Source organism: Tarenaya hassleriana, unplaced genomic scaffold (assembly GCF_000463585.1).
Source record: "Tarenaya hassleriana unplaced genomic scaffold, ASM46358v1 Cleome8, whole genome shotgun sequence".
Lineage (NCBI taxonomy): Eukaryota > Viridiplantae > Streptophyta > Magnoliopsida > Brassicales > Cleomaceae > Tarenaya > Tarenaya hassleriana.
Genome location: NW_010970490.1, coordinates 1,287,483 through 1,300,425, shown reverse-complemented (window position 1 = coordinate 1,300,425; position 12,943 = coordinate 1,287,483). Strand labels below are relative to the sequence as shown.

The following is a 12,943-nucleotide window of genomic DNA, read 5'->3' as shown; positions in this document are numbered from 1 at the left end:
CCATATCCATCTCTTCATTATTTTACTTGCAAATTCAAATGTTTCCCAGTCACCCACTCATATCAGATGCATTAAGATATGGTTTTGAGAATTGGTAGTTTCATATTCTACATTAATAATTGGGTCTCTGTTGAAGAAGACAATTGACATGGATCTGAGAATACCATCATCAGTTGGGAAGTAGGCAGCTACAGAAATATTTTATAAAAACTTATTTGTTAATCACAAGTTTGGTATCCACTTAACCATCTCCTACTCTTCACTATCATTCTTTTGGGTCTCCCTCCATATTATATTTCCCTCTATCTCATTACTTAAACTCTCCGAATCCAGTTTTCCCAAACCATATCACAGAATGGCTGGTGGAACAGCTCTGAATCCGACCTCTGTTGGGTCCAAGTCAGTTCCTGTCAGAAACCAGGAGCCTGAGAGAGGAAACAGTAACCAGAACATGGCCAAAGCTGTTCAACCGGTCTCAGTCATTGAGGGAGAGATGGCTAAGCGGCCGAGAGGGAGACCAGCTGGCTCGAAGAACAAGCCAAAGCCTCCTATCATTGTGACCCACGATAGCCCGAAAGCTCTCAGAGCTCACGCCATGGAGATCAGCTCAGGCTGTGATATCTGCGAGGCATTGGCTGATTTCGCAAGAAGGAAGCAGAGAGGACTCTGCATTCTCAGCGCCAATGGCTGTGTTACCAATGTCACGATCAGGCAACCAGCTTCTTCGGGTGCAATCGTGACATTGCATGGCCGTTTCGAGATTCTGTCACTGCTGGGATCGATCTTGCCTCCACCTGCACCTCCAGGGATCACTGGTCTGACCATTTACTTAGCCGGGCATCAGGGACAGGTGGTGGGTGGTGGAGTGGTTGGAGGGCTTATTGCTTCTGGCCCTGTCGTCCTCATGGCCTCATCGTTCATGAACGCTGTCTTTGACCGTCTTCCTTTGGACGACGATGAATCTGCTATCCAGAATCAGAATTACTACCAGAATGGCAGATCCCTCCCCTTGGATGACATGTATGGACTTCCACCGAACCTGCTCACAAATGGCAATGGACCTTCTTCTGATATTTACGGTTGGGCGCCTGCTCGGGCCGTGCCAAAACCTTAAGTACTCCTCCTCTTCTATGATTGTGTTTGTCATAGCTCGTGTCCTTTGTTTTTTCTAACTTCTTCTGATTGAGTTCAATGTTCTGAAGCTGGAACTGCGAGTTTTGGTAGAACTGCAGCTCATCTTCCCTCCATTTGTATCTACAAAATTGAAAGAGGAGCCAAAAAAAAAAAAAGAATCAAAGTGTGCACCTTTAACCTTATGAAAACGTTAAGTTGATAACAAGAATATTTTATGATCTAACTTAACTAGAAGGAACATAAGTATAAGCAACATATGCCAAAACAGATCAAAGCAACTTGAGTATTAAAACATGATCATGTTCATAGGCATTACCTATGTCTTGTTCCAATCATATATATACATGCAAACGTTTCAAATCCTCTTATTCCAGAAAGGCAACCAGCTACAGCTAATCCAGAGATTTCGGTAACCAGTTTCTCGGTCTCTTCCTAAAATTTCCTTCTTCCTCGTGCTCATTTCAGTAGCAGAAAATGCACAAGCTACTTGCAGATCCCATCAAAATGGTGATCACATAGATTGTCTTCTAATTTGAAGCTTACTGCAAAAACAAAAACAAAAAACACAGAAAAAACTAGCAAAATCTCCAAGCTTCCTCCAGACACCCACAACTTGCAGACATATGCAGCATTGTGTTCTGTATAAACAGGTTGGTTTAAAGATCTGCAGAAGGTGACGAATCTGCTCGCGGAGAAGGTATTGGTATATCAAACCAGTCTTGATGAGATTCGCGTGGACTTGGTTGATAAAAGAACTCTAATTATAGTCAATGCAAAATAAGAACGATTAACAAGAACACTGTGCGAGGTTCCGTAATGTCTCCCAAGTTATTCTCAGGGTCATGATCTAGTTGGGATGACCAGATTATTCATGATTTCATTACCAAGGGCATTGTCTAGAGTACAACACAACCCAGATTAGCTTAAGACTTGTCTATGCTCAGATCTGCAAAGCATCAGCAATGGATCCCGCAAGACTCAAGACTTCAAAGGGAGCCCTGTTTTCTATGGCCTTGACTGTGATTGGACAAGAATCCGTGATCCAGAAGTAGTTGAAAGCATTTTCCGACCCTTTTGAGGACATACGATATAATGTCAGTGTCCATTCACAAGAGAAAATCTCAAAGAGATTAATAAAGATGGAAACTTTTTTTTTCAATTTGCAAGGATTGTTTTACCGTTGTTCTTGTGAGTGAAACGCTCCCATGAGCTCTTGGGGAAAACACCGTGAGTTACATACGCACTCACCTTCTTGGCTCCATGAGCTGCCAATACTTTCTGCAAGACAAAAGGAAAACATAGAAACCAAGTTAAACAAACATTTTCATGATAGTTTCAATTGGAAACTCAACCAAATCACATAAAAGTCCAAAGAAAAAGCTTCATCTGCAGACTTAGAACTAAAGAATTCCCGGACGATAACCTAACCAAGAAGCTATTTAAGAAAAGGCAACACACTCCCAGGTTTCTGACTATTGCCATCCAAACGCAGCCTTAAGGGCTTAAAAAGAGTTTTGTAGGCACATTTCTCCAAAAAAGTTCAGATATATTTGCCTGTAAATCCATGGATTTTTTCAGTTCAAGTGGATCTCAATACCTGACATTCGATTAGGGTACCACCCGACTGCACTAAATCATCAACAATAACAACATGGCAACCGGCTGGGTCTCCCTCCTTCAGCCTAACTATTCTTTTGTCACCTTCACGAACCTTTGTGCACACCACCTATGAACCCATAACACAATAACGTGAGTCTAAAAAAAAATGGATATAGCTGAAAATTGAAAAAATCAGACAGATTGTTACAAACCGTGGGATATTCATCCAACAGCTTGTGGAAGCGCTTCCATGCCCCATCATCTGGAAATGCAACTATTATCTGGAAAATGGAAGAAAGCGTCTGTTTATTTTTTTGGTCAAGAGGGCAGATACAAACCAAAGCCATGCTATTTTTAACTCTACAAAGCGACACAAAAGAAGAAACAAAAAGGAAAAATGGGATAAGCAATGTCAACGCTATCGATAACACCAGTGTATCTCCATATTCCATAAAAAGAAGAAAGGAGATAGAATTTGAAGTGTCATCTGTGATTGGATATGTGAACTGACTTTATCATCTTTGGGAAGCTGCTGAAGACGTTTCCTCAACAACGGAATTCCAGTCTCAAACAAGGGAAGAACCTGATCACCAAAGTAGAACCTTTCCTGCCACACAAAGAAGAGACAAACCCCTTAAAAGAATTGAGCTGAACACAAGATGATCAAAAGGAATATCATTCGAGATTACAAGAAACGATTTGGCTACTCGGATTTCCTGCCAAATTCCGAAGAACCAAAAGTGGTAGAATGTGAATTTATAACAGGAAATAGACAAAACCTGAAGAGCATGTATGTCATAGATGACTAAACTAGTGGGGCCACCACGTGAGATGGGAATGTTAGAGAGAATCCTGGCCATGGTGAAAGCAGTTGCAACATCTCCTTCCTCTTCCATTCTCTCAAAGGAGCCAGTGGGAAAGAAGGGCAATACCAACGTGAAGGAGGCAACAAACAGGCGGGGAAGCAAGTATATGACAGAGAGTTGCTCGAAGATAACGGCTGGAGAACTGAACGAAGCAAGGAAGGCAACGTGCTGGCCTCTGATATCATGCGCATTGTTTATATACAGGTTCGGAAATCCATCAGCAAAGCTCCTGAAATCAAAATCCATAAACCATAACCCCCAAACTATGGATCATAGATACAACAATAACAGCTTTCAACCCAGAAGCTATTGAATTTAAGGTGGATTTCACAGCATCACTGAAGAGAAAATAAATCACTCAAGAGGAGACTGCTCACAACAGGCTCTAATCGATCAACCACTTAGTTCCACGATACTTCACTTCACTTCGCTGCCACGCGCTCATAAAAATGTTTAGCTTTTATCCAGCTTGTATATAACAAAATCCCAATTTTGCTTTCCTTCCGCATGCAAAAATCCGAGAACCCATGAACAGGGGATGAAAAGGAATGACCTTGAAGTGAGAAAATCATCGACAAGTTGCGAACAAACAAACCCAGAAAAGGGGAAAGCAAAAAACAGAGGAAAAAACCTCCAGTTGATGGATTGAAGGATGATAAGATCGGATTCAGCGGCAATATTGCGAGCGAGTTCTTCACATTCCAAGCAGTAAAAGAGATGAACTTTTTTTTTCTGCAGTTCGGACACGACAGAGTCTCTGCAGCTCTTCTCCATGCTCAGACAAGACAACTTCGCCAAGGGGACTCCGAAATCTTTCGCGACGGAACAAAGGGTTTTAACTTTAAAAAGGGCATAAGGCATTAATTTGGCACTTTATTCCTTCGAGGAGAAAAAAAATATATATTCCTCCGCTTTCCGCCAAGAAAATATTAGAGCTTTATATGATTGCCAAATCTGTCTTTAAGAATATAGCAAAAGCTTATTATTATTATTATTATTATTATTGAAATTATCAAATGTTTAATATTAGGGTTAGGATTTCTTATGGATCATGGATTATGGATTATATATATATATATCATAGTTTGATTTTATTTCCTCTAAAATTATTTTATATATGTTGAATAAATATATCAGACAAATTAATAGCCTTATCAATAACGTCGTTTTCTTTTTCTACATTCAATAAAATATTCCTAATGCAAAAATTGTGCATTCCCAACATCACTAATGGCATGATCAACGCAATTACATGTATTTTCATGGAATATTTGATACCGTATTATATATCTATTAAAAAAAATTAATGTCAAATCCAATGTCACAACTTGGGTCCGATCTGGTTTGGGCAAACCCATAACATATATTTGTTGGGCCGGGCTTTTGTCTCAGACCAAATCCGAATTGGGTTTGGTCGGGTTTAATCGGTTCAAATCGGGTCCATCACAAACCGGACCGGTATATAAAACACCCGGTTTAATTGCGACGATCGAGAAAAAAAAAATTGTTAGGTTTATATATTTTTGTTTCGACCCGAAAAATATGTGGTTCTGACCATTTTGTCATCCAATAATTCAAAAAATCAAATCACAACGTCAAATAAAAGAATATAAAACATTGTCATCCAAGCATGTGACGATGTTCCACGACAGCTTAGGGATCAATCATCATGCCTTTATCCGACGCGCCATCTCATCGCACGCGCTCTCAGCTGTCCTATTCCCAAACGCCATATCCACCGTCCGATCATCCCACCGATGACGTCTCATCCTCTGGTTCAGCCGTCCGATGAACCCTTCGCTCAGGCCGTCGCAGTAAGCCAAGAACTTAGCTACAGACTCAGGGTCGTGATCCTTCCAACAATCTTGCGAGCCTCCTCGATCCAACAGCTGAGATGAATCCTCTTCCCCCACGGCCATGGCCGCTATATACTCCGCCATTCCCGCCATCACCTGCAGCGGAGCTCCGGCCTCGTCCCCCCATAGCCATATCCTAACCATGGCACGTCGCAATGTCGATGTTATGATGCGGTCATAGTCTCTGTCCTCCATTAGAGACGAGCTCAAGCTTATGACGTAATCCCCGTGACTTGCGCCGGAAGTTACCGGAATTCTTACGGTGCTGTTTTCGCCGGAGAGACGGACGGTTACTCGGCTCACGAGCTTCCGGTGATGAAGGGGAACCCTATCGTAGAGGAGTCTCTCAACGAAGGAGCTCGTGCTGAGTAGAATCCGACAGGCTTTATCGTCCGATCGATAGAAGAGATCGAATTTTCTGCCGACAGGGGAGTTGTTGACATTGTTGACGATGGTTATGTCGAACCCTTTGGCGGCTTCGCGGTTTGCCCACAAGGAGACTGCTCCGATGAGAATCACAGAGAGAAGACGTAGAAGAATACCTGAATCTGAATCCGACGTGGCATTGTCTCCTCCAGCGGGTCTGTGTATGAGAGGTTGGAGGAGACTCTGGTCAGTGGCAGCTGCCATGGATGTCTACGTGGCAAAGAGAACTAATACTGACAAGTTCTATGGTTTTAAATGGTGAGTTTACAAGAGATAGAAAAGGCCATTTAAATAACAACCACAATAATAATAATCAGTGACATTATAATATATAATAATAATATAATGTGTATATATACACACAAGATACGTGGGCCTTGAAGAATTTCGATCTAGTAGCAATGGGTCTATAATTATTTCTTCTGTTTTGGGCCCATAGAGACCGGAACGATCTCTCTCTCTATATTATGCTATATGATTTTGATTTTTATATAACTATTTCTTCTGTTTGAATTTGAAATTTTTTGTTGCGTATTTTTTACATAATTACGAGTTTTACTAAAAATAAATTACGATTGCAGTTTTTTTTTTGACAGCCACTTGTCATGAAAGGGTAGAAGGACACGTGTCCATGATGACATGGCAGTGAATTTGGATAAGAGGCAAAAGGGACCTGCACTGCTCCAAACCCTCTGTCTCTGTGTGGGTATTTCTCTTCTAGAACGTTAGGACTGATTTGGGGGCTCCACCGCAGAAAAGAATCTGCCGCAAACCCCTTCCCTCCTTATTACTTTTTCACCCCCATTATTCTCATAAAATTACACTGCCATGCCACTCTCATTTAAATATAAAAACTTGTTACCTTTATAATAATCCTATGGACTGACAAAATCTTCATAAAAAAACATATTAATATTATAGTATTTTTTTTTATATAAAAGACGTTGGACTCCCTCACAATATAACTAACACGAACGAATGTAGTGAAGATAACAAAAACAATAATAATAAAGACGTAATAAAAAATAAAAAAATTTATATTATGATAAGTATAGTAATTGTAATAAAATCAAATTTAACCAAGCGGTTTTGGTTTATTAACTGTTTGGATTTTTTATTTTTTATTTGAAAAAGGGCAGCTCACCAAAAACGGTATTAACCCTATATATAATCCCCTCTAGATTTGTTCCTTATCTCTTTTTCATCTCGTTTTCACTCTCTCTCTCTTTCTCTCTGGCTCTTCTTATTTGTGTCGGTGATCATATCTCATCCACGACGAGTCCCTTCGATTTCTCCGGGGGAAATATGCATCCGAAACAATGTTGTTGTTGTTCCTACTCAGCTTTCATTTGCTCTCTGATTTATGTTAGCTTATATTGTCTGATTCAGTGGTTTGGTGTCTGAACATGGAGAGGGTTTCTGTTGCGCCTGAGTGTTGCATGAGAAATTCGCTTTTGGTTCTCTGTCCGTCGGCGATCGATTGTCGCAGCAGAACCAGGTTGGATTCCGGTCTCGTTATTCGAAGTAGCGGCAGATGGGGTAAATGCGGCTAATCTGATTGATTCTTTTTCGCCTCTTTCAGATCTACCCTGGTTCCCCAAATTCAGGGGTTTAGGATTTTTCTCTCTCTCGTGGTTTCTTCTACTTGCTTGATTCAGTTGTCGGTGAGCACGATGCAGCAAGTTCATCGCAAGAAGGTGATTTTGTTTTTACTCGAATTCGTTGTTTTATCGATTCCTCCAGTTATTGTTTGGTATTTAATGGTTTTGGCTTAATATTGTTTTTTATTTGGATTTTCTTTTCCCGTTTTGGACAAAAATGGTTTCTATTTATTCTAGAGAGAGACGGTATTTGGATTTTGTGTACGTTGCGGGTGAAAAGGGACAACGCTTAATTAAGACAATATGCGTCATCGAAAATATTTGTTTCCTGTTTCAAGAGTTCACCTTCGATCCATTTGAGTTTTATTATGCTTCTACTTTGAACCAATTTATGTCATTTGTTTTTTTTTTCTTTCTGAATCACAATTCCAAACCTCCTACATCAGATTATATTTTTGTCTGTTTCTGAAAACTTTGGCTCGGAACGAGGTTTGAACCTGAATACCTCGATCCTTGTCGCAATGTCAATTATCCCTTTTGATTGAAGATAAGTTCTTTGATTCATATTATCTTTGTATTTGTCTCTTCACTTGTGTGCTTGGGCTTATGGGTATTCTCAATCAATTTTTGTTGGTTTTGGTCATCCCCTGTTGGCTTTTCCAGTTCCATTGGATTTATTTCTAGAGACTAATTGATTTCATTGGAAGGTGTCGCGGCTGTCGCCTTTTAGTGGTGTTGTTGTCCAAAGTTGTTTGGTTTGCAAGAAACAACGAGATTTTGTTTTAGTTAAAAAGAATTGATCTACATTGGACAACACAAATATACCTTGCGTTCCATACAAGAGGCTATGGTATGGAGATCATTTGCTCTTTCCATGTCTGCACTATCAGAATTTGGCCTCAATAGCATGCTTTTTATATAATTCCTGCAATGTTGGAGTTTTTTCCATTCAATTCAGAGGGTTTATAAGTAATGCATTGCTTAATGTTTGTGTGTGTGTGTGTATATTTTTCCGAGAACCGCAATTGTACGAGTTGTATCCTGCACTGAAGTCTTCTCTGACTCGTTCTTTTTGTGAACAGAATTCTCTGGAGATCGAATTCTTTTCTGAATATGGCGACGCCAATAGATTTAAGATTCATGAAGTGATTGATAAAGGCAGTTATGGTGTAGTATGTTCAGCTATAGACACCCTTACTGGCGAGAAAGTGGCTATAAAGAAGATACACAATATCTTTGAGCACATATCAGATGCTGCAAGGATATTACGTGAGACAAAGCTGGTCAGACTGCTAAGGCACCCCGATATCGTTGAAATTAAACACATTATGCTTCCTCCTTCAAGGAGAGAATTTAAAGATATTTTTGTGGTTTTCGAGCTCATGGAATCAGATCTCCATCAAGTCATCAAAGCAAACGATGATTTGACAAGAGAGCATTATCAATTTTTCCTCTACCAATTGCTCCGTGCACTAAAATATATTCACACTGGTAAGATCTCGTTTTTCCCTTCCCTTAAAAAACAAGTTTTAGTTCTTATCTTTGTTCTTATTTCCCTCTATGAGTTAACCTTCTTTTTTATTAAAAAAAAAAATGGATAGTTTTGTGCTTAGAACCTAGAATATACTGCAAGGTTGTCTTTTCTGCTTGGAATTTTACTTTGGTTTATCCGGATCTTCTCGATTTATTTCATAAACCCTTGAGTGGATGCATCATAGATGGTTGCAAAGCTCTCGTGTTGTTCTTCATGTATTGGAACTTCTATTAAGTCATATTTGCCTGTTCAAATTTATCTTGTTATTGTGTCTTAATTTACACCTGTGTGTCATATACTTTTGGTTGTATCAGCTAATGTCTACCACCGAGACCTAAAACCAAAGAACATATTGGCTAATGCAAACTGTAAACTTAAGATTTGTGATTTTGGGCTTGCAAGGGTTGCTTTCAACGACACAGCAACAACAATCTTCTGGACGGTATGATTCATTAAGAGTTTTTTTCTTCTACTGACTTGAATTTGGTCTAAATTTTGATCAATACATAGGGAGTTGATATTATATTATTCAACTTTATTTGGGTATTTTTGTAGGACTATGTTGCTACAAGATGGTATAGAGCTCCGGAACTCTGTGGATCATTTTACTCTAAGGTGGTTCATCTATCGTCAATAACATCTGTAATTGGTGTATTGTGATTCAACTTTCAAACTCAATAAGTCACTGGTCTTTTAGTATTTTCTTGAAGACAGACTGCATCTTGTTGTTTCTAGGTTCAAACCTTGCATTAATTTTCATCACAAGATAACGCGTGATGTATTTGGCTTTGTAGTATACTCCTGCAATCGATATATGGAGTATAGGTTGCATTTTCGCGGAGGTATTAACAGGAAAACCACTTTTCCCGGGAAACAATGTTGTTCATCAACTTGATCTGATGACAGATCTGCTCGGGACACCTTCGCTGGACACCATCTCCAAGGTAATGGTCTTATTGTGAAAGGAACACACACATTTGAATCTCGACATATCTAAATGAAAGACTTACATAGATGATAATGCTTGTGGTTAATTGTGCAGGTACGAAATGAGAAGGCAAGGAAGTATTTAACAACCATGAGGAAAAAGCCACCCGTTCCTTTTGCTCAGAAATTCCTGAACGCTGATCCGTTGGCTCTGAAGCTGTTAGGGAGGCTTCTTGCCTTTGATCCAAAAGATCGACCAACTGCTGAAGAGGTTCTTCCTCGTCTTATTTCAACAATATCTTTTTTTTTTCCTATCAAGTAGAGAGTTTATCATGCATGTTTGATCTTTTTTGGAGCCACATTTTAAAATTGAGGTTTGTCATTTTTACTATTTATCAGGCACTTGCTGATCCATATTTCAAGGGGCTGGCAAAAGTTGAGAGGGAGCCTTCGTGTCAGCCAATCACGAAAATGGAATTCGAGTTCGAGAGACGAAAGGTCACGAAAGAGGAAATAAGAGAGCTGATTTTTCGAGAGATACTCGAATACCATCCTCAGCTGCTAAAAGATTACATGAATGGGACGGATAAGGCCGGCTTTCTCTATCCAAGGTCCTAATGTTTGTGAACAAATTCGTTACTGTACGTTTAACTTCTACTCAGGCAGGTAGATTACCTGTTCTCTCATATCTCCCCTGATTTTAATGCAAATATTTACCACTGTGCAGTGTCGTCGATCAATTCAGAAGACAGTTTGCTCATCTTGAGGAAAGCGGAGGGAGAACGGTTCATCTAGAAAGGAAGCATATCTCTCTTCCTAGGTATAAATTCATATTTCTTCCGGAATATATGTGGTACTTTGAACTGTTTTCGGGTTTCCCTTTCGTTGTTCTTCCCCGGAGCAACACCACTAGATAGTTGTTAATTGCTTTCCTGTATCTATATATCTTGATGTCATATCCATTTCATTCTTACGACTCTGTGTCAGTGTCAGATTACAAAAGTTTTCATGTTTTCGTGCTTTCAGACCGACAGTTATACACTCAAGTACGGTGACTCGGGGAGGGCAACCGAAAATAGCTAATAATCCAAACACTTCGGAGCCTGAAATGGTTCAAAACGTTACTATGAATCAACACGTGACTTTACAAACATCTCAAAGAAACCTGTCAGGTACTCTTTAACCTTGTTCCCCAATCCGATATTTCGAGTTATTATTTAAAAACGTAATTTCGAGACAGAACTCATCTCTTTGTCTGTAACTGAATACAACCACCAAAATGAGTACATGTATAGTCCCAGTTCCGACATTCGACAATGGAAGAGCCGGGAGAGATATATACGGTCCAAGATCATTCATCCGGAACACCACTTTCATCCCTTCACCCATGGTTCCCTGCAACTACCACAACTCTACCATCGGAAAACAAGATAACATGACGATGGAACCCGAGAAGAGCGTCTCATCCCATCCGAGGCAAATTCAGCATTGTGGGTACGTCCCCGAAGTGGCCATCAACATAGACAACAACCCGTTTATCGCGACAAGAACTGGAATGAACAAGGTCGAGAGCCTAAGCGAACGGATTGTCATCGACACAAACCTGTTACAGGCCACGTCGGCAGCTCGGTACAGTAGAATCGGAGCTGCTACGGCGGTCACAGCTAGTGGCTCTGCTCACCATAACGCTGGAGCTGTTCGGTACGGTGTGTCGAAGATGTACTGAAGTGTCTGTCGGAGCGCATATTTGGTGTTTAAAGACATTGTCAGGTTCGAAGATCGTCCCATATACGATCCGTGTCTCTTGTGTTTCAACGCGAGTGGACTGCCAAAAAATGTTTATATATTTTAGTTGGTCTTGTTTTCTCCGACTGACAAAAGAGTCTCTGGGGATTTTATTTCATATACTCGATGGATAATTTTTGTGGATATGCATATATAATCACATATACATATATATCATAAATTATAATGGAAAGGATCATGGACCTTTGGTTTTTCTAAGGTATTAGGCCCATACGATATAATTATTTTGTCCATGGCGTGTTGAAATGAATGCAAAAGCCACTCGGATATGAAAATCTCAAATCCCAATACCAAACGTATCTTTCGTTCCCTCGTTGGAAACATCACCCCGCCTGCCCACCATTTATTTATTGCTCATCCAAGCTCAATCTATATCCACACAAACACACATATATATGTATATGTATATGCTATCAAACCCTAGATTTTACATTGTGATCCATGTATAAACAATAAGACAAGCGCCATCTCTCCCATGTTGAATTTGTATTTTAACCATAGGGTATTTAATAACTTACTAGCGCATTTGTATTCTTTGACAAATAAATGGGACCCAATATTTGCCACGTGGCAACCATGCCGACTGTGGTGGTCACGTGGAAATTTGCTGCAACTGGATCATCCACTTAAAACTACACTATCTAGATTGACTGGATCCAATCCATTATATATATGTATATGTTCATGTGTATATATGCACTATGTAAGCAGTGTATATGCATACATAGTATGGAAAAAGATAATATCACATGGGAAAGGGTGTTGGGATCAAGAAGTTCATGTGAGGGCACATGTGCTTTTCTTTTCTTTTCCCTCGGCTTCTGTGCGACATGCCGCAGCCGATCCCTCCTTCCTTCCTTTCTGTCACGCGCCATCTCCCCGCGCGTAAGTAGTGTATATACATATATAGTGCCGATTGATTCGTTTATATTCTTTATTAAAAAAATCAAATTCTAATAATAAAATATAAAAGTAATTCTTTGAGGGGGAGAGAGAGAATTATCCATACGGCTGACGTGTCCACTGAGAGTGAAACATCTAAAAAGGCCGCGTGGATATCACGCGCCTACCAAAGAGAAGCCATGTAGTACAACTGGACCCAGCTTGCTTCGATGGCATTAGCCATTTCTGCAACTCCCTCATAATTTAACAGTCCCCCCAACCCCAAGAGCCCCTCCCATCATTCGCAACTCA

At 40.0% G+C, this 12,943-nt stretch overlaps 4 protein-coding genes across 4 annotated transcripts; 2 read left to right on the top strand and 2 right to left on the bottom strand.

The window, feature by feature from the left end:
• Positions 1–126: 126 nt before the first annotated feature.
• LOC104802280 (AT-hook motif nuclear-localized protein 16) lies at positions 127–1,396 on the top strand. The gene has a single exon (XM_010525797.2). It carries the CDS (start codon positions 356–358, stop codon positions 1,112–1,114), a length of 759 nt encoding a protein of 252 aa, XP_010524099.1. The 5' UTR covers positions 127–355; the 3' UTR covers positions 1,115–1,396.
• Positions 1,397–1,873: 477 nt separating this feature from the next.
• LOC104802279 (ribose-phosphate pyrophosphokinase 4) lies at positions 1,874–4,436 on the bottom strand. The gene is made up of 7 exons (XM_010525796.1): positions 4,231–4,436; positions 3,513–3,828; positions 3,245–3,340; positions 2,946–3,014; positions 2,732–2,860; positions 2,313–2,412; positions 1,874–2,205 (listed from the first exon to the last, which is right to left on the bottom strand). Exons 1-7 carry the CDS (start codon positions 4,371–4,373, stop codon positions 2,075–2,077), a joined length of 984 nt encoding a protein of 327 aa, XP_010524098.1. The 5' UTR covers positions 4,374–4,436; the 3' UTR covers positions 1,874–2,074.
• Positions 4,437–5,124: 688 nt separating this feature from the next.
• LOC104802278 lies at positions 5,125–6,128 on the bottom strand. Its single transcript, XM_010525795.1, has one exon. The coding sequence runs from the start codon at positions 6,083–6,085 to the stop codon at positions 5,267–5,269; it is 819 nt and encodes a 272-aa protein (XP_010524097.1). The 5' UTR covers positions 6,086–6,128; the 3' UTR covers positions 5,125–5,266.
• Positions 6,129–7,092: 964 nt separating this feature from the next.
• Positions 7,093–11,874, top strand: LOC104802277 (mitogen-activated protein kinase 20). The gene is made up of 11 exons (XM_010525793.1): positions 7,093–7,379; positions 7,464–7,578; positions 8,565–8,973; positions 9,331–9,458; positions 9,572–9,631; positions 9,811–9,960; positions 10,059–10,214; positions 10,343–10,554; positions 10,671–10,763; positions 10,970–11,115; positions 11,239–11,874. The coding sequence occupies exons 1-11, from the start codon at positions 7,288–7,290 to the stop codon at positions 11,667–11,669; spliced, it is 1,992 nt and encodes a 663-aa protein (XP_010524095.1). The 5' UTR covers positions 7,093–7,287; the 3' UTR covers positions 11,670–11,874.
• Positions 11,875–12,943: the final 1,069 nt, after the last annotated feature.